General features: G+C 44.0%; 3 protein-coding genes and 1 pseudogene across 4 annotated transcripts; 2 read left to right on the forward strand and 2 right to left on the reverse strand.

Annotated features, from left to right (window-relative positions):
- Positions 1 to 596: 596 nt before the first annotated feature.
- LOC146171594 (uncharacterized) lies at positions 597 to 9,228 on the forward strand. Of its 2 annotated transcripts, none has more exons than XM_084586470.1 (5): positions 597 to 1,965; positions 3,585 to 3,727; positions 5,341 to 5,429; positions 8,298 to 8,517; positions 8,768 to 9,228. In XM_084586470.1, exons 2-5 carry the CDS (start codon positions 3,622 to 3,624, stop codon positions 8,848 to 8,850), a joined length of 498 nt encoding a protein of 165 aa, XP_084442596.1. In that variant the 5' UTR covers positions 597 to 1,965; positions 3,585 to 3,621; the 3' UTR covers positions 8,851 to 9,228. The 2 variants fall into 2 exon arrangements, with proteins under 2 accessions (XP_084442596.1, XP_084442598.1); XM_084586472.1 differs by having other exon boundaries at positions 600 to 1,965; positions 8,298 to 8,483.
- Positions 9,229 to 11,903: 2,675 nt separating this feature from the next.
- Positions 11,904 to 13,518, reverse strand: LOC146171595 (uncharacterized; annotated as a pseudogene).
- A 528-nt stretch (positions 13,519 to 14,046) lies between these two features.
- Positions 14,047 to 15,499, reverse strand: LOC146171596 (uncharacterized). Its single transcript, XM_084586455.1, has 2 exons — positions 15,183 to 15,499; positions 14,047 to 14,407 (listed from the first exon to the last, which is right to left on the reverse strand). The coding sequence occupies exons 1-2, from the start codon at positions 15,497 to 15,499 to the stop codon at positions 14,047 to 14,049; spliced, it is 678 nt and encodes a 225-aa protein (XP_084442581.1).
- Positions 15,500 to 16,082: 583 nt separating this feature from the next.
- LOC146171597 (uncharacterized) lies at positions 16,083 to 25,959 on the forward strand. The gene is made up of 4 exons (XM_084586456.1): positions 16,083 to 16,094; positions 20,705 to 20,884; positions 23,025 to 23,254; positions 25,705 to 25,959. Exons 1-4 carry the CDS (start codon positions 16,083 to 16,085, stop codon positions 25,901 to 25,903), a joined length of 621 nt encoding a protein of 206 aa, XP_084442582.1. The 3' UTR covers positions 25,904 to 25,959.
- The last annotated feature ends 132 nt before the right edge of the window (positions 25,960 to 26,091 follow it).

Genomic DNA, 26,091 nt, shown 5'->3' on the forward strand with positions numbered 1-26,091 from the left:
ATTGAAATGGTTTGTACATAATGCACACAACATGGAAAGGTAATAGAATGAGGAATGTGTGTAAAATGAACATCTTTTTGAAACACTGCACAGACTCCATGATGACACTTCAAAACTAGCACCCCTTATGAAAATCGAATTTTCCTTTTTACTTCCTTTGTTTTTCCTTTTTGCTTCCTGAACAGCCTTCCTATAGACTTTTCCTTTCTTTTGACTAAAGGAAATTTCCTTTGAGCTCACCTTGTTGAGACTTTCCTTTCTTTTGACAGAAGGAAGCTCATTTTTAAACTGGCTCTCTTTGGCAATATCAATAATGACCTTCCTTTGTTTTTCCTCAAGTAAAGAGAAAGTTCTCTTTACTCTTTATTCATCATACCTTCTTTTTTTTGTTCTTAAGCGAAAACATACGAAGCTCATTTTTATTTTCAGCTATACTTCTCATTTTTTTTCTTTCATTAGTATCCCTTGCACTATTTTAACTTCTGAACTTTTTTGAATAAACCAATTATACATTTATCAAAATATACAAAATCGCATTCGTTTCTTTGTTGTGCAAGTAAACATCATTTTATATTTTTTTTTTCATTTTATATTAAATCCATGCATTTTTTTTTTTTTTCACGCGCTAGATCTTATTTTTAGCGCAAGTTTCTTCTTAGTCACCACACAAGGACCAATAATATTCACCACCTTCCTTCCTTTGTCCTTAAGTGTAAAGATAACTTTCTTTTCATTCATTTCTTGTGCTTATTTTTGTGTGTGTGGCATTACTTGGTCTATTTCTTGCCCCTCTGAATTTTTTAAGATAAAATATAATACATTCAAGAATTTTCATACATGTTAAAGAATGCCAGGTGGTTCTAATTCATCGCTTTCGCAGCCCGCTGGTTCGATGGCGATGCATGCGCGAGACGGCATGTACATACATCCGTGACCGCTGCTTCAGCACTCTGACACGGTACGCAACAAAGCTCGGCGCAGGGCTGGCAGGGTTCGTCAGTATTTGCGTCGGCATTGCAGCCTGGCAACTCTTGGCTCGCAGCGACGCCAAGGGCGACGCTGTTAGCAAGCGCGGCCTGCTTCCGTCGTGATTTAGTGCACTTCGGTACGGCGCGACGTTGACGTCGCGCAAGTACGCTTTTACCGTGGTGGCATTTCCAGTGCGTTCGACGGGTAGGCGGTTACCGCAGCACCATCGATAACGGCTTCAAAAGCCTGCAGTTAAATGCACTTCACGATGTGCCTAGTACCGGATGTCACATTGTTCACGAAAGTCTAGCTCGTTTACCTCCTATCACAGTTTAAAGACCAGCAATTAATACGTCAGCGACGTCGGTACGTCGGTACCACCACGCACAGAAGCCCCCGCAGCCGAGGTTACGAATACTGCCAGTAAAACCAACGTTCTCACGGCGAGTAAAACCAATGAAGATTGACATGCACCACAAGAATTCCGCAGCAAAAAAAAAGGGCGCTGCAGCTGCTTGTGGCAATAATTTGCTTAAATTATTTTGTGTTTTGTTACGCATCACATATTACTACTAAAAAAACAAACGTTTAAGGTTGTTTATAAATTATAAGTTTTATTTTGAAAGTTTGTGAAGTTTGCAAAAATGCATTTAAAAGTTTGCAATGGCGCTTGAGACTCTAGCGCTATCGTTTTCGTGAAAACAGCCGGCGGCATGCTTCACTATGTGTTTCATGACCGTAGGAAGTTGATTGTTCGCGTTCGTTGTGTTCGTCGTGTTTTCTTAGCGTGAGTAGTGCAAATGGCCGATCATGTCTTGGTTAAATGGGTGACCGCTCAGAAGTGGGACGTACACCCTGTAAGAAACCTACAATCAAAAGAACTGCAGGCGAAACTGATGGATAATCCAAAATACTGGAAGATTATTCCAAACCAAGGAGTACTACATGCCCAGTGGAAGGAGGGGTCGTACTCTCCTACGTTCATTCTCGGAGTGGGTAAGTAGTCAAACGTCTCTTGTCTCTTTTCGTATTCGTGTCTTAATAATGTTTACCCGTGAAACACCTTCCTTTGCTACTCGCGGTGAGTCGTGTCGCGAAGTCGTTTACATGCCCGCATTACGACCGCATTGTGTTAACCGGCAGGTGACGGTAGTGCACATGGTGAAAGAGGTAGACAGTTGATTCCGGGAATTGCGTGAAATTAAAACAAATGCATAATGAACTGAATTTGCGGAAATAAGAAGTAGAATAAACGCGGCTGCTGTCGTTACGTGGACCTGATTCTCCCTGTTTACACAGCAAATGGCAATTCTCGGTGTTTCGTGATAGCAGGAGTAGGCTTCCCAATTTGGGCTCTATAAAAAAGCACCCTGCCCGCATCGTCGTCTCGGAACGGTGCGGCATGGAGAATGGCACCTCCTTGATTATTGAAGCTGATTTAGAACAAGTTTTAAAGATGCCCAGGGTGCTCGTTCCGAGACAATTGGTAGTGTAGCAGCGAAACGGACGCTTTCACAGCTGCAGGCGACTGAAGTTTAAGCAGATAAAAGCGCCTAACGTGTTGTCGCATTCATTTACTTTCATATTCATTTGTTTGTTTCTTTTTATTGAAGCGTCAAACATGCTTCCTTTCTTCGCTACCAGCCATTCCTCAGATTTCGCGCAGAGAGAAAAAACTTTATTAAAAAAAGGGGAAAAAAAAGTGTGTGTGGTGGGGAGGCAGTGTGTGGAGTCTCCATTCTAAGACTCCAGTGGCCTGGGCTGCCGCTTTTGCCTGAGTTACCAGCCTACGCTGGGTTGCTAGGTCAGAGCATAGCAAAGTAAGCAGTGATATCAGTTACCAACAGCATAATGCTGCAATGATTTTTAGCTGCCGATGTAAAAGTTGCTCCCAGTGCATGGGGTACGGCCAACAGGTGGAAGGGCACCGCTCTCTCCACTTCATTTTCAATGCTGCCGTTGCACTTTGTCACTACTTCTGGATGAGGCTTTCTGCCACGGGATCGCATGCTCCCTTTCATAAAGCTCACGACTGTACATGGGTACAATCCCAGCATTCATGGCCGCATTTCAGTGGAGGTGAAATGCAAGTTGACTGTGTACTGTATGATGTCATTTGCACATTAAAAAACCCCAGGTGAGCCCACCACTACGGCATCCCTCATCGCTATAGCTTAAGTCGCTTTGGGACATAAAACACCATGAACCTACCATAAAGCAGAGTGGCTATGTTTTACCGTATGCGTGGGAGCTCAAACTGTTTTTCTGGAAATGCATCCTTTGTTTTGTCCACTACTGCTCAAGTGGGCATCCTGCCCACTTGAGCAGTAGTGATGCTGGATGGTGTCAGCTCGCAGTTAAACATTACCATGTCCTTTTATGTGCCAAGGTTTGCTCAAGGGCTAATGTTCCTCCTTAAGAAGTGTTGCTTTGAACCCTAAACAGTGTCCATGCTACGTTTCTCTTGTCAGTGGTCTTCATTTGGTCACTATTTTGCTAATCTCATGTGTGGAACCAGATATCTGCACGATGCGTTATACTGAATCATTTTTGTATGATGCATTTGAGTGCAAATACAATTTAGTGAATAGACCTTGCCACATGTCGTTTTGCAGGAAAGCTGCAGCTGTGACAAAATGTCTAAGCCAGCAGATGCAAAAAAGAGTGTCCTGGAGCTTGAGGATGAAGTGGGGTCTGCAAAAAAAAAAAAGAATGAAGAAATATAAGGCCGCAAGAGATGAAGCACGTCAGATGCTTGGTATGTGATCGCTTTTTTCTGAAGCCATTGGAATGCTGATCTCCATTGCCATGAGACTGAAATTATTTGCTGTGTCACCAGATGCTACGTAAAGCATAACAAATTCAAGTGCTAACTCTTAAATGAATAAGACCTCTTGGTCTGTAGCACGTCCTAGTAAAAGCACCAGTAAGATTATGTTGCTGCAATAAGGTTCCCCCTGCACTGAGGATTAGGATTGGTGTTCCTCCTGTAGTTGTCTTTGCGACACATTATAGGTGGTGTACAGTAGTGCTCGGCTACACCGTGGCGCTGCTGCATGACGCCACCAACCACCATGCTTGCAGTGCACGTAGCAGATGAACTGCTGCCACTCCTGCTCTGCAAGCATGCTTTGTTTGTGTTACAGTGACTTGCGTGTCACATGTCATTGCTTGGGATCGGCATGCATCTGAGATTGAGCCTGTTGTCGTATGTGATAGCTGCATGAAAATGCATGGTAAACAAATGCCACTCAAGGTGAGCACCTGTGCTGATTTGTGCTGCTCAAGCCGAGGCCGAAAAACGGGCGCGGGTTTGGGTTCCTTTCTGTTCTGGAGTGGTCGGTGACAACAACGCTCCAGTGAACCCGGAGAGCTGCATTAGGTTCAAACACATTCACGGGGTATAAGTTGTAGCCAGATGGCTGCGGCAGGTCTGTGGTGCTCTTGCATTACTGTGGATGGCGTATCTGAATGGAACCCTTGATTCCCTCAGATTTTAACCTCAGAGTCTCCTGCAAATGATGAGGTGCATCTAGAATGAGCGCAGGAGGGACAGCAAAAAATCTAAGTTTGTATGAAATTATCATATGTGGCCTTGTCCTGTGTTGGACCTTGGAATCCTTATGGCATGCGCTTCATTTTCCTGTACCATTTTGGTCACTTAGGTGGTGTTTTTTTTTTTTCACAACAGGAAATTTATGCTTGTCCAAGCTCGGCACCTGGCTCAGAAATCTGCCTAACTTAACTCGGTCACTACACCATGTTAGCAAATGTCGACACGAAAGACAGACACGAGATAGGTGAAGCATGGGCTATCGAGTATCAGCTACACACTCGAGTGTCAGCCTTTGTCCAAATGTATGGCGTATTGCTGCCGCCATACATGTATATTGCATGCTGACCTCTTCAAGGCCCTTGCTACCGACAAACTGTTTCAGGGATGTGATCTGACTAACTTCTGTTAAAGCGCTCACAGCTATCTCGGCATCATCATTCGCACCCATGAATTCATTCTAAGCAATAGCAGCACCCGTCAGTTGCACTGTAGTTACAACGTCCTCCGCATTTAATTTAATCCAGGCATTTCCACAGCGAACAAAGAGATCAGAAGTGGGATGTCAGCATTGGCTTCATCAATTGCTATCAGCATCCCCTAGATTATGTACCGCTGATAGGGCGCCTTGAGTGCGTGAGTGATGCCAGTGTCTAGCAGCTAAATTTTGAATGGCGCATTTGGTGACAGAAAAGGGTTGGTCATGCAGTCAAGGGCAAAGAAAAGGCTTTTCTCCTGTGGTGAATGTTACATGGGCTGCTGCTGCTAGTGATGAAATAGTATGTTTTGTTCCAGCTTTCCTTTTTTGTTTTTTTCAGATGTTGCTGAGCTGGTCAATCAGCTGACGGAATCCGTTAATAATGCTGCGTGTACAACACAAGCAGTTGTGCTGCCAACCGAGGCTCAGGTTAGTTGCTTTAGTCTAGTGTCTGCATGGTTATGCTCATTACTGCCTTTCTCGATGAAACTTTTTTAAGGGTCACACAAGAACTTGGTTCTAGCTTTATGATAGCACTGCCACAAGTCATGCACTTCGATTGAGAAGTGTGCAGGGATAGGGAAACGAGGAGCTCATTATCCATGTGAATGAAGTCAGCAGTCACTGAATTCAGAGATAGGCAAGAAGCAATGCTCTTTATGATTGGTTGGCTCTTAGGGTTTAATGTCCAAAGCGACTCAGGCTATGAGAGATACTGTAGTGCAAGGCTCTGGAAATTTCGACCACCTGGGGTGCTTTAACGTGCATCGACAACACAGAGCACACGGGCACCTTGCGTTTCGGCTCCACTGAAAAGCGGCTGCCCTAGCTGGGATGCTGATTATGAGGCTGGGCTCACAGACTGCATAATTAGTAGCATAATGATATTTTTAAATGAATGTCAATTTGATAGAAACGACAAAAGACAGACAGTGCTATTTTCTTAAATTCGTCAAAACAACCATGAAAAAAAATTCCAACTGCTTCCTTTCATTTTAGTGACTGTTACTTCATTCGTGTGTATATTGATTTGGAAGAGTTTTTGTGAAAGCTGTAGTGATCGGAAGTGCAAGGTTACTTTTGTTTACGCTTCCTGTTGAGCATACTTGGCTTGGGCTATAGCAAAGCCCTTTTCATCAGAAAAGAGATTTCCATTAGCTTGTTTATTATTCAGCAATTTCTTAGGTTATCGATCTCGGAAGGCCATCTTTTTGCACTACAACTCGAATGACGCAGCTGGTGCTCCTCTAATCAGTCATTTTAGCGACTTGGGCCAGTCATCATGGTATTCAAGCTAATGTGCATATAATCCACTTGCACCTGACAGCCACCTGCAATGTCACTCTGGCAAGTCAAAGGCAATTAACCACCAGGAGGGTCTCCTTTGAGAAGGAGTTGTGGCTTCTTAAGCTGATCCAACAATAGTTCAATTTCACTTTAACCCCTTGAGCACTATTATTTCGAGATTTCTAGCTAAAATTGCTTAAAATTACGATATCGTTAAAGGCCCCATTACATGAAAATTTGTTGTCTGTGTTGTGAGTGAAACATCAAGAGCATGGCGCTGGCAAGTGGCATGGCCGAACACACATTCTTCGATGATTTGTGTGGCTTAACGAGACCACATGATATCCAAAAGTTAGGAGGAGCTGCTAACTCCAGTCGTTCATTTGAGGTGGGAAGGTGAAATACGAATCAACATTCCAGTGCTCTTCAATGCTGAGTCAGGCTTGCTACACCTAGGCTACGCAGACATGTTGATACAGCTTGGTTAAAGCAGGGCTTTATATGTTGGGTGGTAGCCTACACTGGTCGCATTATACCCTTAAAGGCGGAGCTTAAGTGTCCCTTTAGTTTTTATTTTTACTGCTGGTTTCTATTGGTAGTGTAATAAAAAAGGAGGCATCCGCGACAAAAATATTTGAACCAGAAACTTAGTCAAATGAGCGCAGTGAAGTTTATTGCTCATTACGTGAAAAATCAACTGCCCGCCAATAAGCAGCAATCTAGTCGAGTAACATATAGCGAGGTAACTGGAAATGTTTTACAAGGGACGACCAAGAATGGAAGCCCAGGGGGTTTCATCAGAATGTTGTCAGTTTTCATCCACTGACACAGAACTCGCAATAGTATCGTCTGAGCTGTCATCATCTTCGTCGGAAGAACTACTCATGTCATCACTGTCGTCTTCACTTCCCATAACAATGCAAAAATTGGTGTCTGAGCCATCTTCGGATGGCGAGGATGGCAACGAAGAAAAGCTTCTTTCCCGCGATGACGGGCCAACAGTGCATGCATTGCCTCTACCAGGCACCATTTTTCTCATTAAGGCTGCTTAAAAGGCTTTCAAGCGGTAGAACAAAAAGCAGTTAACGGGTCAGTGGTGCCATCTGTCAAATGGCGCATGACCTAAGCCACAGAGGAGCACTGTACTCACCTAAAACTCTCAGGGTGACGATCTATCCTGCAAGGACAAGCACTCGTCCAAAATGGCTTGAGGGCATCTTTGCAAGGACGAGCTGCTTGTCCAAAGCGCTTGAGGGGTTAAATTATGAAAGCTACCTGTGCAAGCTGGAAACTAAATGTTGCCTCAAAGTAGCACATACAGAGCAGGGAGTGCATGCTTTTGCTAAACCTTCATTGGCAGTTTTTTTAATTGGTTGAGCTTCTGATGTACGAAAAGGATGTTAGTATTTTTAAACAGGAGGTGACAATGTGGGCACTGTGCTCTGTCTAAACTGGCTTTTAATGGCCTTTGCAATGTTAATGATGAGTAAATCCGTTTATTTTCTGACTTAAAATCTGTTTTTTTTTATTGTTGAAATGCAAGCATAAATTAGGTCGTTAAAAAATCTCTTATTTCTTGTTTTTTCTTCTGCTATAGCAATGCACTATTAGCGCTCAATCCTTTGCGGGGCATTATGTGCCCTCTTTTTGGCTAGTTACTTTAAATACATATTACACAATTGTCAGGTTACACTAATAAAAATGTTAAAAGATGTTTGGCCTGATTCAAAATTAGATCAAAACACCGCTCGGGAAGGTGTAAAAAACATCCAATAGTTTTCGTATGCCTTCATTGTTGTACATGTTAAAGTACGGCTTCTTGAATGTGTATTTTTACTTGCAAACAAATGACCTTAATTATGCATTTTGGGGTTTCTTTGAATGTTCTTAAGCTGGTCTAAGTTTTTTGTTGTTTGTAAAGCCCCTTCATTTTCTTATTGCATATCAAGGAATATTGTTGTATGTTACAATACTGCTCATAGTACTAATATTTGCTTTTTGTTCTTGCAGGTGCACATTGGCAGCAATATTATGGTAAATCAGCAGTTGATTGACCGCATGAAACTCGGTGCGGGCAATCAAGCAACAAAGTTTGCGTGTAACTTGGTGCGGGTTGTGTTCTCACCCGAAGAACTGGAAGAAAGCTCACTCTATCGCCGTGTCTGCAATGCCCGCAAGGAACAAGCTCCAAAAAAGGTACTGGGCTGCCCAAAATTGGATGCTGTTATCTGTAAGTCCTCGAGCTCATAGCCTGTGCATGTGATGCAAGAGCATTCTGAAATATTGTCCGAACAGCTGACTTTTCAGTGATGGTCAGGGCCATAATGCTTGCCTTAATGCATAATGCTGTGGTGCCTGCATGGCGCTCACACTGTCCGTGCTCTGTATATTTAATTTACAAAAGCTAAGGAAGGCTGGATGGACTCTGGCTTGTTCATTGCAGTCATGCTTCTAATGTTTTTTTTTTTTTCTTTTTGCAGCCTACACCTGCTTGCTCAATGGAGTACTAGCCAAGGTGGTCACCGGCAGTTGCGCAAGTTTGCACTGGGATAGTGGACAGTGATCCAATTTTTTGTCGCAGGGTCTTCGAAAGCAGGCCTAATTGCAAGGCCTAAACAGAGGAAGTACATCTATTCAAATAAATATAAGCTCATACAAACAAATGTTTCAGTCTGAACCTACTTCCTTCGAACATCCACCAAATATCCCGTAGTCATCATTCCTTCGAACTTCCTTTGAACCAATAATTGGCCACTGCCTGTGAACTCAACTCAAACTGACAACGGTCTGTTCCCTGGGAGCTCAAAGGAAATTCACAGGAAATTCACAGGATGGTCAGAGAAAGTTAATTCACTGTGAATTCAAAATCAGTAGCCAATTCTCAGTTCAGAGGAAGTTGCTTCCTTCTGACTTTTTTGAGTTCACATTGAACTCAAAGGATGTTCCCATTTTTATAAGGGACACATTCTTCGCCTTCGAGGTAATCTGCACACCTTACTGGTGGGCCCCTTGTTTATAAGACTAGGGAAATTAAGCAGATTCACCAGCTCGCCTCCGGCATCGCGCACCAAGCTTGCGTGATGTGTTTGCCTTTCCCGTCGAAAAGGGGGGGGGGATGGGGGGATACCGTTCAACATGAACAGACACTGACAACATTTCAACAATGTGCCACTAACAAACACAGCCTGCTGCGCGAAATACAACATACTGCACATCCCTGTCCAGACCTGGCTTAACAAGCTCGTCCTCTCCTCGGTCACTATATCAAATTTCTGAATAAAGTATTTCCTTTCTCTGAACACACCAAAGGAAGCATTAACATCACAGTTTGTGTACCTTATAGAGACTAAACAATCAACATCAAAACATCAACGGAATATCGGGAACGGAGCCCGATGTGGCCGAAGTCAACTGGCTGCGAAGCACAGGAGTGACTGTCACCGTGGCTTGCATGAGGAGTCCGTGGTGGAGGGTCGTGTGTCGGATCTCGTTTCCCGCACTGCAATTGCTAACTCTTGCATAGTAGCTGCCACCTGCCTTACTGCAAGTGCAAACGTTTCTCTGTCGGCAAACACAGTAATGTAGCCTTCATGATCTTCTTGTATTTTCTTTTAAACAAACAGAACAGCAGACCACATACCTCCCACTCGTCGCTCTTGCCATCAATAGTAAGCACTCTTTGACAACGCTGACACTCTTCAGTAAGCTGATGACTTAGTCGATTTTCATGCCCAACGCTTTCACCACGCTGATCACTGCAGGTTCGTAGCCTTCATTGTTTTCAATCGGATTTTTCCAGCTGCTCACGACATCCGCACAGGACCTCGATTTCAGGCGACGCACGGAAAATAGAAACTAGCCGAGGAATCAGCTGTTTTCTGGCAAGCCGCCATGTGCACTCTTTGACACCTTCAGCGTGCCCTCGCGGAGACAAGAAGTTACTGAAGAGCAAATTTAATTGCTAAGCCTAAAACGTATCTCCTTATGCTTCATGTTAGTTAGTTGTAAATACAGTTCCTCAGCAGAATAAATATTTAATAATTTTATTTACTGCGTATTAACTGCGCCGTTTTATAAAAACTTAGGAGACGGTCCCTCGTCGGCCTCGGCTAGCGTTGCGACAAATGTGTAGCAGTAGGCGCGACCGCGGAAAGGGGACCTCAGGGGCTGAGTCATGCTACGAGTCGCTGGCAATTGGTCGATTCCGTAATCCGTCACGATTGACGTCTTAAGGTCACATGAAAGCCGCGTCAATTTGACGTCATGCTCTACAACTTGAGAACGAAATCCGCCTTTTGCGCGAGGATGTACCCTTTGCGTACATGCATGTAGTTGTTGCTCCTTCTAATTTGTACGTCTCCAGTTGACTGCATTCTGCTGGTCTAGTTTTGACTTTTGCTTCTTTCTTCAGGACGGCGACTACAACAAGCCGATTCCTGCACAGTTTGATGAGGCTCTCAACTTCACGACGACGACATGCTGTGAGCCAGACTCATCGCCTATAGCTCTTAAGCCCAAGTTTGACAGCCGCCTGTGTTCAGTCTGCAACTATCACCAACTCATCAAGGTCCGGATTCTGGCAAACTTTACTCCTACAGAAGAGGTATGTGGTGCTGGGAATGTTCAGCGTTCTTTATTATTTTATTACGTTGAGTTTGGTTGCATTTGAATGAGGCAAGCCTTTTTTTATACTTTGTAGAGTATAAATAGATGCAGTCTTCGTCCCAACTCTTCAAAAAAAACTTTCGGAAGCTTTAGAAAGGCGTTTTGAGTAACAATACACAGTTTGTCACGTCCGCACTTTTAGTTAATTGTATGCAAACAAAGTTGTCGTACTTCAGCCTACTGGTGCCATCTGGTTTTCAAAACTGAAAATTTTTGTTATAAAGAACCAACTTTTGTTTTTAGGCTTGGGAAAGCCAAAATTATTGCCCGAAATAAAAAATAAAGGAAGCCCCTATTATGCCGGCAGCCGGCAGAATAGCCCGCCCGAAAAATTGCCGCCAGTTAGCCCCCATTGGTTGGCTATGACCACGTGACTATAGTGCCGGCATATTCTTTTGGGACGTATTTTGCCGGCAGCCGGCAGTACTGATTATGAGGTAAAGATGCCGGCAGCCGGTATCGCACTGAACGCCTTGAAAATGCCGGCAGCCGGCAGAATTGCTATCGGGAAAGTATGCCGGCAGGTTCGCTGGGCATCCACTGCTAGGCTTACCAGTCGGGACAAGCCATGGTGGAAGAAAAGTTTCTTACGGCAGTTAGCCCCCATTGGTTGCCAAATAAAATTCCTCGCATTTTGGAAGCGCACAGTGTTTTGAGGCCATCATGTACAATTGTTGGTTTTCTCTGCCGCAGAGGTTCAGCTGATGCCCTATAACCGAGCTCTTAAAAACCGTGAGGTTAAACCCTATAAACCACAATCTTGTAGCTTTGTTGTGTCTGCATATGTTTGCAGAAATGAAATAGCTTTAAATGTGTCCAGAAGGCTGTGAGGGGAAAAAAAAAGGCTTCCTAGTGTGAGGAAGTGCGACATCCTTCATTTTTACTGCAGAGACAAGGCACAAATACATTTTTTTACTCTTTATTTTGCACGAAAAAAAAACGAAAATAGCGCTATTCGCAACTGGAGCATTGTCAGACCTTTGCTTTTGGCTGCCTCTTAAGGCGCACGCAAGGCAAATGGTACCATGACAAGCACCAGTCACACATGATGGAGTCGTGAGTATCAAGATTGGTCTTGCATGCTTCACATTCCCATTGCTGCAGCCTTTGTTTACATTGTAACATATCAGTCACGGCTAGCCAGGCATCATCTGAAAAATGAGCTCTAACAGCATTTATGTCTACATTTTCGTCTAAAACACCACAGTGCACTAACTCTGGCCGTTGCTCAACGTCGCTTCTCCCAGTTCCTTGCCTTGCATTGCAGCTTTTGCGGCACATTCGTCAACTAACCATGTCAGAATTATTTTTCTTTTTTATCTTGCTGACAAGAGCTTAAAGGGCATGCGTTCACCAGCAACATGTTTCCGTTTCTTAATCAGCCCAACTACGGTCAGTGTTTGTCTCTTTGGCCGCCCACACTTCCGCATTGCTGGCGCAACTTTGATTTGACTTAGCGCACCACTTGATACATCAGTAGCCTCGTTTGTTGTTGGAAGGTTTTCATTTCTCATGTTGAAATCAGCTTCGTGTTCCAGATTGTCATTGTGATTAAGGTCATGTGCAGTAGAATTTTCGGCAGTTGTGGAAATCACCTGATTTCCCACTGGTACAGTGTCAGAGGTGCTTGCATCAGAGACTAGCAGGTCATCAGAGGGCATTTTTTGATCAGTTGTCCTTTTCAGGGAAGGTTGAACATTCTCTGCAGAACTATCATTATCTGCACAGATGTCTTCAAAGGCACTTCTTGTGTTCTTTCTGCCTGCTGCTTCTGAACACTTGCCTTTTCTTTGCAAGTGCACCTCCTGGTCATTCATCCAATGGCAAAGCAGATCTTGCAGCAGTTCCATTCGCTCTGCAAATTTTGGCATCGAACCTTCAGTTACAATGCTCGCAAGCTTTCCTGTTATCACAGCTGCTTTTCTAAATTTTTGGTGACTTGAAAGAACTCGTGCATCTTTCTGTTTTTCAACACGCAATGGTGCTGTTTCATTCTGCTCACAGTCCAACAGCACTGTTACAGTTTGCGCATACAGTTTTGCCGACCACCTATCACTGCAAAGGCTTCCATCAAACTTATTCAGTCCAAAGTGATGCCTTACTGCAAGAATGTGGCAGCATGGAAACAACATTGCATTTCTGAACCCACAGGAGCAGTCATTTGCAGAAGCAGAGTTTGCCACACCATTGATGACCACCTCTGCCATCTCCCCATCATTTGAATTCACACACACTCTAGATGAGAGGTGCAGTTGCCGCTCCACATGCCTGAATGCATATGGGGTCAGAAGCTCACAGTAAAACATGTGAGCTTCATTGGTACTTGAAGTCACATGCCTTTTTTGGAGCATCGTGGCTGCTTTGTGCATCACCTCTTTTCGTGTTATGTGCACAAATGTGAAAAATCTGCGCACAAAATTTGCAAGCGAGCTATACCGGTCAACAGTGCTCTTAATCTTTGCATTAATCGTCTCTGCACGATTGTTTGTTGCGTTCATAAAATTTCCGCATGACCACTTGATGCCCATGATCCATTCCTCATGAATGGGATGCCAATTTGAGTTGAAGTAGTCAGTTACAGGTGGGGACGAAGACAATATAAGTGTGTGATACAAGCGGGCATATTCCTCCTCACTCTCAGCGTAGACCATGCGCTGAAGTAGATCGAGGGCTGTCTCCTGAACCGGCCTTGAAATTTTAAGTTTTTGTGTGCTTACCTCCCTTCTAAAGGTCTGAAGAGTATGGAAGGCACATATGTGCAGTAAAGATTGAGGAAATACTTTCGTAACAACCTGCCGCTCTTTAAGGTCCTCATCTGACATAGTTACCCTGATATTTTCCCAGTTCTTGTTGAGCTCTTTGAATGCCTTGAAAAACCATTCAAGTGTGTCACCATCTTCTGTGGCAAAAAGGCCAACAGCCACAACCTCACTTTGACCATTCCCATCTTCAATAATCACTAGAAAGCAGGCCATCCTGGTCTCCAGTAATTTGTATGTGGCATCAATGAATATGATCTCAGGGTAGGTTTCAAAAGACTTCTTCATGCCTTCATCCTGAAAATAAATTGCCCTCAGTTCATCTCTCTCATCAGTCAGGAGACGGACAGAGGCATGGTATTCATTTTGCAACATTGTGGCTGTGGCTTGGAGGTTGTTTCGGGAGCTTGGCTGTTGCATTTTGCAGCTAGGTTTGAAAGGTCCTTTAGTGTCACCACCTTGTTGCTCTCTTCTTCAAGACGCTCTCTCAAAAGCTTCTTGTTCGCTTTGAGTTGGAGCATTTCCTTTGCCTTTTCTTCAAGCTCAGATGCTAACTTTCGCTGTTGGGGCAAATGTCTAAAGAGTGCCTCTGACAAGGCATGGTTGTGCGCCAGGACGAGGCTCCTGATCTCTAAGTGCGCACCATCCTTGCTCGCAACCAAGTAGATGTGGAATGGGCAGTCTTTCTTGAAAGTCCTGCACAAAACATTTTTTTTCACCAAAACGCTGCAAAATAACATGCAAGAGGTTGCCCCGTGTTAAAATACTATCCGTAGAAAGCTACACAAGTGTCACAATTCTGTAATTAGTCCTATTATAGCAGGCAAGCTTTCGATTGCAACGCGACTGACGTCTGTCGCGGATTCCGTTAGTGCGCACCTCTTTGTGATGGAAGTTTCATAATAAGCTACACGAATACGCGCCATGATTCGATAGCAAGCATAATAGGCTCAAAGAGTGTATTTCAAGCGTACTCATATAACGTATTATGCAACACCAAGCAGACCGAGTGCCATGCGCTGCCGGCATCCACGGCGGGCGGATAGTCGCATTCGAGTCGAAAGCACCAACCACACCACCCCCCCAGAGCTTGGCAGTCGGTGTTACCTCCTACAAGGGGTGTGTTCCAAGCTAAAGAAGCCATATCAAAAGACCACGTGGGAGCACATTAACGTGGGTACGCCCCGCTGCCATTTCAACTAGAAAACTCGGCAACATTACCGGTTACGGATTATGCGACAGAAAACGGATTTAGTTCAATTCTTGTACCAAATGTTACAGGGTCGAGATATTATAATACATAAAAGCACATGTATTAAAGCTGTCGACCTGCGTCAATTAAATACAGTGAACTGCAACCACTCTAAGGAGCACACTGCTATGAAATATGTGCCTAAGGAAGAATTGAAGGAAGCGCACGCATCTTATTTCAACATTGTAAAACATCTGCACAGCATAATCATTCACTTACGAGGAGCTTCGTTCTGACGCCTTGGTTGCAAACTTCTTTCCACCGTGGATGCAACAAAACTTCACCGACTGGTATTTGAGCGCGTCGGGCATGCTTCCCGCAATCTTGCCGACTCGCTTTTTGGCCGCCTCGGTAGTGCGTGCATCCCTTTTCCACAGCTGGATGTAATTTTGGCTGCTGTACCGTGAAATCTTCTCCTCAAGCTCCGAAAAGCTTGCAAACGTGTCGCCAACGTTGAAACTGACGTGGTTGTCTCCCGCATCGGCGATGCTGTCCAGCGCAGCCATTGACAGAGACTCGTTATCATCAGCCGCCATAGTTAGATGGCCAGCTGGCCACTGGAAAAGAATGGTCAACGCGGCAGTAAAGTCCAAAATAAGCACGTTACGGATGAACACTGCCACCCGCGAGGACTGACCAACTGACCGTGTTCACGGAATGGTCGGCATCACGTGACTGTAGCCTGCCAATGAAACGACACTGCCGGCAGTCTTATTTCCCGAGCTGTTTTGCCGGCTGCCGGCAATATAGCCAGTCCTAAAAATAAAGGTAATTCAATGCTCGTGGATGTTGCTGTAGGTGAGATGAAGCCAAATGAGTGCCTGATGTGCTGTTTATGACCAATGAACATGCCAAAAAACCCAGTAACAACGACGAGTTGACTGTGAGTGAGACGGCCTCTTCGAAGCACTTGGACATGTTGAAAACATGATGTCAGCATATGCAGTGGTCGTGAACGCTAAACTCTGGAAACAATGTATATAAGTCGAGCGTACGTTCAGGTTCGATTTGAAATAGCATTTTGCAAATGTGCACTTTAAAACATGTCATCCCATATGCTTTACGGGCACTTTATACTGGCGCTACATTCCACAGCCTCAAACCGTTGCGTCTGCAATCATGGTAGCTTTGGTACTGGCGCAAGGAACTACTGAGATAGAGTATAAGTAGCACCTTGACCCAGGGCTCTTCAGGTGCATAGTTGCCTTTCTTCGAGGTCATTTAGCACTATTTTTTTGTTGAATATATAACTAGAGACTGGACTTCTTGGTTTAAGCAAAAACACCCATAAAAGTATGTCGGTTTCAGTTTCTTTAAATTTTAGCTTAACCGAAAGAAGCCATTATTCTTGACATGTAAGGCATAGTTGGCTGGCTGTTGAGCACAAATTGCACTGGGTCAAGCTTGAAAATTGACTAGTTTAATAGAGAAGTCAGGGACATGATGCCACTGTGTATTATTAGATAAGCAACCAGTTGTGCAATTTGAGATATTGCTTCGTTACCTCGGTAGACCGGGAAGCACCACCTCCCAGCGGCCTGCTATCTGAGCACTTTTTATTTCCTATCACCACCCGATTAGAGCAACTACTCGGTTAAGGATGTTTAGTATCAGCTGATTTTAGAGCGCTGACATGGAACCATGCATGGGCATCATGAAAACTTCTGTTCTAATTACCACAGTGAATGAGTGGCAGTTCCATCACTTGTGTCACACCCTGTCACACCTATCACTGTGGCTCAGTGGTTAGAGCGCTCGCCTAATGAACTCAAGGATGCAGGATTAAAAAACCAAGGTGCCCGCTTACTGTGCATTGTCAGTGCATGTTAAAGAACCCCATGTGGTCGAAATTTCTGGCGTCCTTCGTTTTGGTGCCTCGCGTTGTCTAAATAGTTGCTTCAGGATGTTAAACCCTACAAACCAAGCCAAACCATCACTTCGGTCAACACTAAGGCTATGGAATTTAAGAGGGTGCATTGTTCGGCAAGTCGGTCAGCCATGATAAATAAAAGGTTAGGGCACACATAGAGACAGTGATGAGGAGGGAGCATAACAGTGCCCCATGCTTTCATTTGATGCAGCGCAGGAACTCAAGAAACCAACACTAATATTTTAAACTACTATAGTTCATTGAAGTAAACTTCTACTTGCATTTTTATTCTGCCTACTTTCTTATTTATTGTGTTGCATTTTTCTCAATGATTAATTTCTTTCACAGGCACAGTTCAAAATGCTCTCATTTGGACATTATAATGAGAAGTAAATAAATTGTTCGCGCTGACAAAAATGTTGAGACGCACTATAAGCAACCGTTGACCACACAGATTGACATATAGATAATGAGAAAAGTAATTGACTCGTTGAAAATAATATTTGCAAAAAGAAGAAAGAAAGACTAAACATGTTCTGAAAAAGAACACTTAAAGATGGAGCCAAATTTTCCAAACAAAAACTGAAAAATCCTGCCCTTTGATATTGCTCATTTGAACCAATCAATATAAATTATATATGCGGCAAAAGCATGCTGCCATGCTTAAAATTCAGCTTCCATAACTTACCATGTAAGCTGAAATACTGCTGCTGTATGCATTATGCTGTCCTTGAGTTTGGTGCAGATGCTTTATGTATATCATTGTATTTCTATTTTGACATGAAACATAAGTTGTTCATTCACTGTGGTGTTTGCATGTTTTTCTCAAGCTGTATATATTTTCACCACAGAGTTGGCACATACATTGACATATCTCAGTAGAAACTGTACGAGTTCATTTGACACTTTGACTTTTCCAAAAACCATCTGTTCTGCTAGATTCCTTCTTTATTTGCTTGCTTGCTTGCTGGCTCGGCTCAGCCTTCACAAACATTTTCGTAGTGCAGCTCAGTAGCAATGGTACCTCTTCACGAACAACCCCATTTCATTTTGAGGAAGCTTCAACGCATGGACGATCATCCTCAGAATGCGACGGTTCAGTGTACTTGAAGAGTGGAGGAAGCATATGGATTCAAGAGAGAGAAATATGCGTGGTCGTTAGAACAGCGTGTGACGTGCTAAGCAGCGTCCGAAACGACACGGCTGACCTATGCACAGGCCCAATGTCAGTGGTGGGATGGCGTGAATTTAATCAAAACTATTTATGTGGCTATGCTGTATTTCGGCAGTGAAATACTTCTGATCATCATCATTCCTGCCGTAGCGTGCACGTCTGAGGTGTGTAGGTACCACTGTTTTATGCAATTCATGTCAGAGAACATCAGTTTGGCTAACCACTAGCTTCGCAGGTCATACCTGGATGCGACTCCTCATCTGAATTAACAGGCACAAGGCCTTCCATGTCCGAATTGACGAGCGTCTGACACCATAGATATACACGGACGTCAGCTGGGACTGCACTCCTATTTTGAAATTTTGAATTAATGGGGGTCAAATAATTTTAGTTTACTGTACCTTATGATAACATCACAATATTTCGTTGTTAGCTCAAGTCGTCCAGCCCAGTCTTTAATGCGACATCTGTCTTGATTAAAACAATGCAGAAAATGCCACTTGGTTGAAATTGACCTATAGCTCTGGTATTTTGTCCTGTGGCCTACAATTTTGTTTGGCATATGCACACCCACAGCACTTTACTTCATGGCATCTGATATTGCTTGAAACTGCACAAGCTAGACCATAATTCAAGCGCAGATGAGTGAACTTGGTGTAGAATATGAATTTTGGCTATAATGACGTTAAAGGTACAGTCAGCTGTCTGAGACAAGTAAACACATACAGTAAAACCTCATTGTTTCGAACTCATTGGGACTGCGCAAAATTTCAGGTCGAACACCGTGAAAAACAAAAGGGCGAGGCAAAAAAGTTCATCACTAGAATGCGCTGCGCATCTGCACGTACCCTGCACTTCATCCCGCCTCTGCACTTTGTTTATAATTTCTCGAGGGGTGGCATTGTGGCGCGCTTGCAACTTCAAAAAACAAAAATGTGAATATGTTACGATGTTAGCCGAGTTGAAAAGAGAAATGCCACTCCTTCCTGCCTTCCACACTTGAGCGTGATCTGAGCGGCTTGCTGCAAATTTGCACGGTCGTGCAGTTTTTGATTTCACAGCACACACATGCCCCGAGATTATTATTGAAAGTTGCTCTTGCGCTGCCAATCACTTCTGAGGCAGCGACCACCAGCGTATAGAAGCCAAGCAAACAACGTGCAATTCGAACTTCGTTGCCAACTACACTTTGAAGATTGGGCCCTTGTTCCGGCATCGGGCATTGTCATTGGCACTTATTACTTGCCACTGGTTGAAAACACGAGGAGGATGAGGACACACGGCGCACCACTTCGTTGTATATTCTCATCCTCCTCTTATGTGATTGGCCAGAACCAGTAGTGATGCCGTATTATGTTCAAATTTTGTAACTCTACTAGTAGACTGGCTACACTGCCTGGGGTTGACACATGCACTACATCTTTAAGAACAACCGCAATGCAAAGGGTTTTTTTCATTCAAAGAACCTTCAGGCACCTATATCTTTTTTTTTCTCTCTTCATTGCATTTTGCGTGGTGTAATTCTGCGTTCTCACCATCTTTTAAAATGGTTTGCATGGGCAGCGTTCTAGTATGCTGACAGTGGCGCTGCCTTTGACAGTGCTGCTAATGGCAAACTATCTTTGCATTTATGTGTGGTAGGTGTCACCAGCCTTATGTTTGGCAATTAATTGCGAAAGCAATACTACTACAAAAGCCAAAGCGAGACCTTGGGTGGCCGCAGCTACGCCGTGAAGAGGCGTAGCTACGGTCTCCTCATAAAAAATCAGCCTGCCATGACATTTCAATTCATGTTACCCCTATGCTATGGGCAGGAGCTGCCAACTCGGGTCACTCTTTTCATATGAGAGGGTGATATCAGAATCAGCCTGCAAGAACAGTTTGCATTCTCGTTACCCCTATGATACGCAGGCATTTCTGTACGGCTTGGTTGAAGCGTGACTTTATATGTGAGCTGGTAGCTTACGTTCTCGCGTCATACCAGGGATTAAGTGCCCCCCAATAATCTAGCACCTTACACTGATGGGGCATGATAGGGGAATAACTTAGCAAGCAAAAGAAGCTTCCGTCGTTGCGCTTGCAATTCAACTAGGGTTTACCAGAGCTAAACCATAACTAACGTTTTCAGAAACTGTATTAGTTCTTTAAACCTTTGTTCTCACCATCTGATGGATGTTGAGATCATGGAATTGTGGCCAAAGCCATTGTTGACCCTTAAGGCCTACAAAGCACTAGTTTCATTATTCGAGGGCCTCATGCTTGTGTGTCAGAAGTTATCGTGCTCCTGACCTCTTCTGTGATTTCCTTTTACATCCCAAGATCCCATTCCCCTGGTACAGGGCAGCCATTTGAAACACCCTTCCCTCTTCCTCTTCCACACACTTTCAAGCAAACCTGCATGTCTCAATACCACGCTGATTATTGCCCCGGCAGCAGGCGGTCATTCTCATGTCTCTTTCAGTGTTCTGCGTTTATCAGCCCAGCTTTAGTTCGACAAGGAGCTTTTGATTGTCGCAAAGAAAATACATGACTAACAAAATTCACATGACAGTTTATTTAAACATTGACACCTTTGCAAGGTGTGCTATCGCCTCTACAAGTATGGTAGTTAGTATACAAGCTTTTGATGTTGCTGGGCTACGGCTTAGCAGGAGAAGGAATTCAGATTGCATGCTACTTGCTTGCTGTGTTGTGCAGAGCCAATTCGAGACTGAGGTGGAGCAGTATCGGGCGCATCTGGAAGAGGTGTATGCGCGGTCCCTGGCATGCGAGACTCAGGTGAAGCGAACACTGAACCTGCAAGACTCTCTGCTGCGGCCACAGCTGATGGGCCACACACTGCCAACCCGTTGGAGAGTGCTGGCACACTACTCCCTTGTAAGTTGATCTGATTAATTGCTACAGTGTTAGTAATGAATGCGTTTGAACTTGTTGCCCGCTCAGGAGATGGTGCTGGTTTCAATATATGTCAAGCTGTGACATTACTTTCAATGGTTAGCTGGTGGCAAATTGGAGAGGGGATATCCTGCTCTCCACTTGTACGGCAGAGAACAATGTGTACGTTGAGTATGTGTAAACCATGTACCGCTGTTGGCAGGTTGCACAGTGGAGAGAGAAAAATCTTCCTCTCCGCTTCTAGGGGAGAGGAGGTGAAACCAGAAGTTGGTGGCCACGGAAAGAACCGATGCAGTGGCTGTTGTGGACAGAGGAGGTCCTGACATGGGTGGAGGGATGTCACCCTGAGGGTGATTGCCATGCAGCAACTCATGGGTGGTTACCGAGGAAGGTGGAGGGCCCCATCAGCCAATGCCAATCAGTTTTCATTGACAAATGCACTATACCAGCTATCTTGACTCTTCAAGCAATGAGAAGACTTAACCGCAACAGAAATTTTTTGTTCTGTGGAGGGAGTGTTTTTTTAGTAGGACATCAAGAGGGAGTACTAAAAATGAAACATGGAATTCGTAATAGAAGCGATTATGTCAGGAATGGACTCTCAAAACGTTTTATTTTTTGTTTATTTTTACTAGAAGCTACTACTTGCTCGCATGATGAAACCTGGTCTTTTTTTTTAAGACGTTGGATGCAGTAGAGTATTTATGTAAAGTGGGCCTGCGCTTTTCAGTACTTGTTTGTGTGTGATTATGCTGCGCAGATTGGGTTTCTACATTGGGGGAGGGGACCACTTACGCATTTGGTATTGATACGACTTCGCTACAAAACGGGAGATGTTGACAAAGGAGACTTGTTTATAAAATTGCTAACCTTGCCACAAACACTGCTCGAATACATTTCAGCACCTATGTTAGTGGTCTGTATCAAAGGTGTTGATAACAGCTTGTTCTTGGTCGGCAAAAGTTGATTGCTTGGATCTTTTTATGTTTGGCAGCAAAAAAAAATGCATTTGTAACACTGAGGTAATTGAATTTCAAGGAAATTAGATTTATGCCACTCGAGTGATCATTGTTGAATGGCGATGGGGTTCAGCTTGTCGGCAACTGCAAAAAATTTATTGTCATTCTTACAGTTTGCTTGTGAAAAATTACCGGGAATGGCGATAGTACTTGTATTTTGTTTTCCCCGTAAACTTAAAGGATGCTGTTTTCATTGGCAATGGTCTCTTTGTATTCAACACATGGTAAGCTGTCATCTAGCCAGATTCAGCCTGTCTTCACGGTGCAATTTTGTCTACTTAAATATAATAAGTGAGCAAATTTTCACAGTTAGTGTGCTGAGAAGTACGCTCATGGGATCACCCAAGCCGAGCACTGGAATTTTGCGTGCCGTCACTCTCATTAGCTAAGCTGTTTCATGACGTCCACCACTGGGATCCTAGCATTCCCCGTCTGAAGCTCACACCGTCAATATATCGCAGGCATGCATCTGGCAGGTGAGAAAGTGGGGCGCAGGTTAGTCAGCGGGTTGTGCGATGTCACGAGACCAGATGACATGATCGAGTTGGAATGGGCTGCCACCTCAGGCAGCTCCTTTCATACGGAACCGCAAAATTAGAATTGAATGCCATCGGATATTGTGTGCCATCCACCTGATTGGCTGAACTGTTTTGTGACGTCACAACTATGTGGTCTCGAGCAAGTAATTAAAGTCTGGTATATGCTCAGCCAATGGCTTACTATGACCCGAGCTTTGACCTTGACTTGACCTTTAATTTAATCTTTACCTTAATTAGCCATGATCCAAACCAGTACTTCTCAGAACACTGCTACTGGCGTAACCAGTTTAAGCCTCTTCTAATTTTCTAGATCACCTATCAAACTTTAACCTTGACTTGACCTTTACCTTTACCTTAATTAGCCATGATCCAAACCGGTACTTCCCAGAACACTGCCACTGGCGTAACCAGGTTAAGCCTCTTCTAATTTTCTAGATCACCTATCACTACAGCACTGCTGACTCGTCTCATTACTCCAGTCTTGTTCGTCTTTGCATCCAGTTTTGATGCCTTGTTAACTGTGCAGCACACTCGATAGGCTAACCTGCGTCTTTTTTGTCGCAGCCTTGGAAGCAACGCCTGCGGCTCTTACTGTCAACGACGGCATCAGTGTTGAGCCTTTGTACCTCGGTGATGTTGATCATGGCCTTTTTGAAGAATGACTTCGTGCTTGCCCATTACGGCACAAAGTTGGGCTTAGCCAACGTGGTAGTGAGCATGCCACCCACGCATCTCCTGCGGCCAGCCGGCTTGGTGTTATCTGCCAGCTCTGTGCTGCTTGCAGGACGTCGACGGTAATCTTCAGCACTTTTAACTTTGTTCCGGGCTTTTCTTTTTTTTTTCACTTTAATGGGACATAGCACTGAGCAAAATGTTTCATGAAATTGTGGTGGAAATAAAAAGATCTTGCCTCATTTAGTACTGTACAGATCGAGCACTACAGTATCCAAAAATGAAGATTTATAATTTTAGTGTGGCACTAAAAATTGCATAAAACCAGCTGAAGTGACTTCTTGCGGGGAAACGGTGTAATTATCAGCGTAGTACCCCACGTGACCACATCTCAGGAAAATTATCACTAACATTTTTAAGTTGATGGTGTTCTTTTTTTCTTTTCTTTTTTTCAGGGGTTCTTGTTCTGTATTTGTGCTCTCTCGAGTGTCCTTTAATATAAATCATTCCTCCTTTCACATTGCCTATGATGTGTCTCTAGCGCCTCTCACTCATGGTGCCACAGGGCTGTGAATTCCTTGACTGAAGCGGTAACCACAGTCGTTAAAACTTTATTGATGAAGCATACATTCTACAGGCATACAGAACAACCCTGCAAAATTTGAGGAGTGTAGTTTCAGTATACTAGAAGCACAGAACCGGACCTACAAAGGGTTAGAAACTGTGAGAAAAAGTGGGGGGGCGTGGTCGCAGTGTTTGGCGAGCGGGGCACTGCTTGCATGCTGGTAGGTGGTGCTACAAGAGATGCATCGCTGGCCTTAAAGCTGTGTATTCCTGCTTCTAGGTTATGAATAATAAGCTTACCCACTTTAATGTTTTGTCTTTCTAATCATGGACATATCTGACTATTTCATGATCCTTTTCGTGCTCAATATATCCAGGTTTGACTGTATTTCCAGTCTCTCCTAATTGGTCATACCCAGACCTGGCCTCCTTCTGAGAAGTCGTTTGAATAACCTGTGCGAGACCCGTAGCGTTCAAATTAGTGTGCTGCTGATACCATAGACTTGTGTCGTGCATTGTGCAAGGTTGCGCTGACAGTTCGAATGGTTTGGATTTTCGATTTATGGCGATTTTACTGTGCCTCATATTTAGATGATTTGCATGAAACATTAGGGCACCTTATCTAAGTCCAGGGCCTAGATTCTTCACTGTATGTCGGAGCAGATGGCAATGAGCAGGTCAGAAAGATGCTCATGTTTTCACCACCCTTCTGGCCGTGAACGTAGCAGCCACTATGACCTTGGTACAAACTGTGTAGTATATGGATGCTGCTTATGTATGATTCAGACAAAAAAACAATCTGTAGTGTTAGCGCTCCTGTCGTTTGTTTTATTGCGAAAGCTTTAATAGCTTATTTAAAGAGTCAAATATATAGAAATTACAATGACATGATCGGTGTCACAGCATGTAGCATCACATGTGGAAAAGAGAAAAACGAGTTGAGAGAGAGAGAGAAAGCCTGGCAGAATGCATATGCTCATTGAGAGAATAGAGCTCATGCCAATTGCTATGGCAGTAGAGGAGGCTATCACAGAATGCCTCATGTATCAGTGCATCAGCTGCGATGGCAGAGTACACTATAGAGGCAGCACCAATGGAAGCCAGTTGCTCACAAGTGCTAGGTAGTGTCCGTATGATGCCCAAAGATTATTACGTGACACATGCTGTAGCATGAAGTATACGTCATCAATTGCGGTGGCGATAAAGGAGCAGTCACTCATGGTTGTTATGAATAGTAGTAGTAGTAGTAGTAGTAGTAGTAGTAGTAGTAGTAGTTAGTAGCCTGTGTTGGGATGGAGCATACTTTGCGGCTGTGTTCTTGTGTGAAGTTATGTGATGTTAGGAAGATAGTGAGAGACCGGAAAGCGTGGCGTGACATGGTCCATAGGGTCACGAAGAGTCGGACACGACTGAACGACTAAGCTGAAACTGACGTCGTGGGTGTCATTGCCTTGGAGCGTCAGTACAATCGCAAGTTGGCAACCAATGAGTGGACGCCAACGTGTTCAGGAGTATAGCGCTGTCACAAAGAGAGGTTGTTATTTTGGACTAGGCCACAAAGTGCGGAGGATATGTGGCTTGCCAAGCCAGGTGCCAGGGAGTACAGATGCCACTGCAAAGAGGAGAGGGTAACATATTATGCTCGAAGATTTGGCATGTTTTCCGAGCTCAGTACTATAACACGTGAGGAAACCGGTGACTGCAAATTAAGGCTCTGTATGCACCACTGAGCAGTCGCCAGTAAAATGCTGAAACAAGACTTGTGCTCCATACCTCTCAACCACTAATGGCAATCTGCTAGTTAACGACAGCTTTCTCTGAACTATCTGATATTTTAATATGCTTACCTGTAAATGTTTTTGCAAGACATGGTGGTATTTTTAAATGTTCTTTAAAAATGTGTTCTGCCTATTTTGGTTGAAGAAACTTGCATGTAGCAACAGCAAGCCACATTTGCTCTCTTCACTGGTAGCCATCACTTATTTTCCTCTTTTTTTTTCCTTTGCAGGATTCGGCTTACAGCTTTTGTTCTGTGCTTCCTTTGGCTGCAGTTTGTGGCGTCCCACCATTTTGAAGAGGGAAGGTGGTTGAACACATTCTACATGGCATGGTCGCAGCTTGCCCTTGCTTGCGCCACATTCGTCTTAGCTGTTGCTCACACTTTGTTCCTCATCAAGATCCAGCTGAGTGGCGGTGCGTTCAGGTAAGCAGAGCGCTCTGTTGCTTATTTTTTTGCTGGGAATAGAGAAGGCTTTGTTCCATCTATCACGTTACTTTCTCTAAGCCATAGAGAATGCTGTTGCATTAGCATAGCAAAGCACCGTGAATCAATGTACCAACATTTTGCTCACATTTTATTTCTCACGTGTGATTGTTTGTATGTGTTGAAAGAATT

Source organism: Amblyomma maculatum, unplaced genomic scaffold (assembly GCF_055883805.1).
Source record: "Amblyomma maculatum isolate TAMU_Amacu unplaced genomic scaffold, ASM5588380v1 scaffold_19, whole genome shotgun sequence".
In the NCBI taxonomy this organism is placed as follows: domain Eukaryota; kingdom Metazoa; phylum Arthropoda; class Arachnida; order Ixodida; family Ixodidae; genus Amblyomma; species Amblyomma maculatum.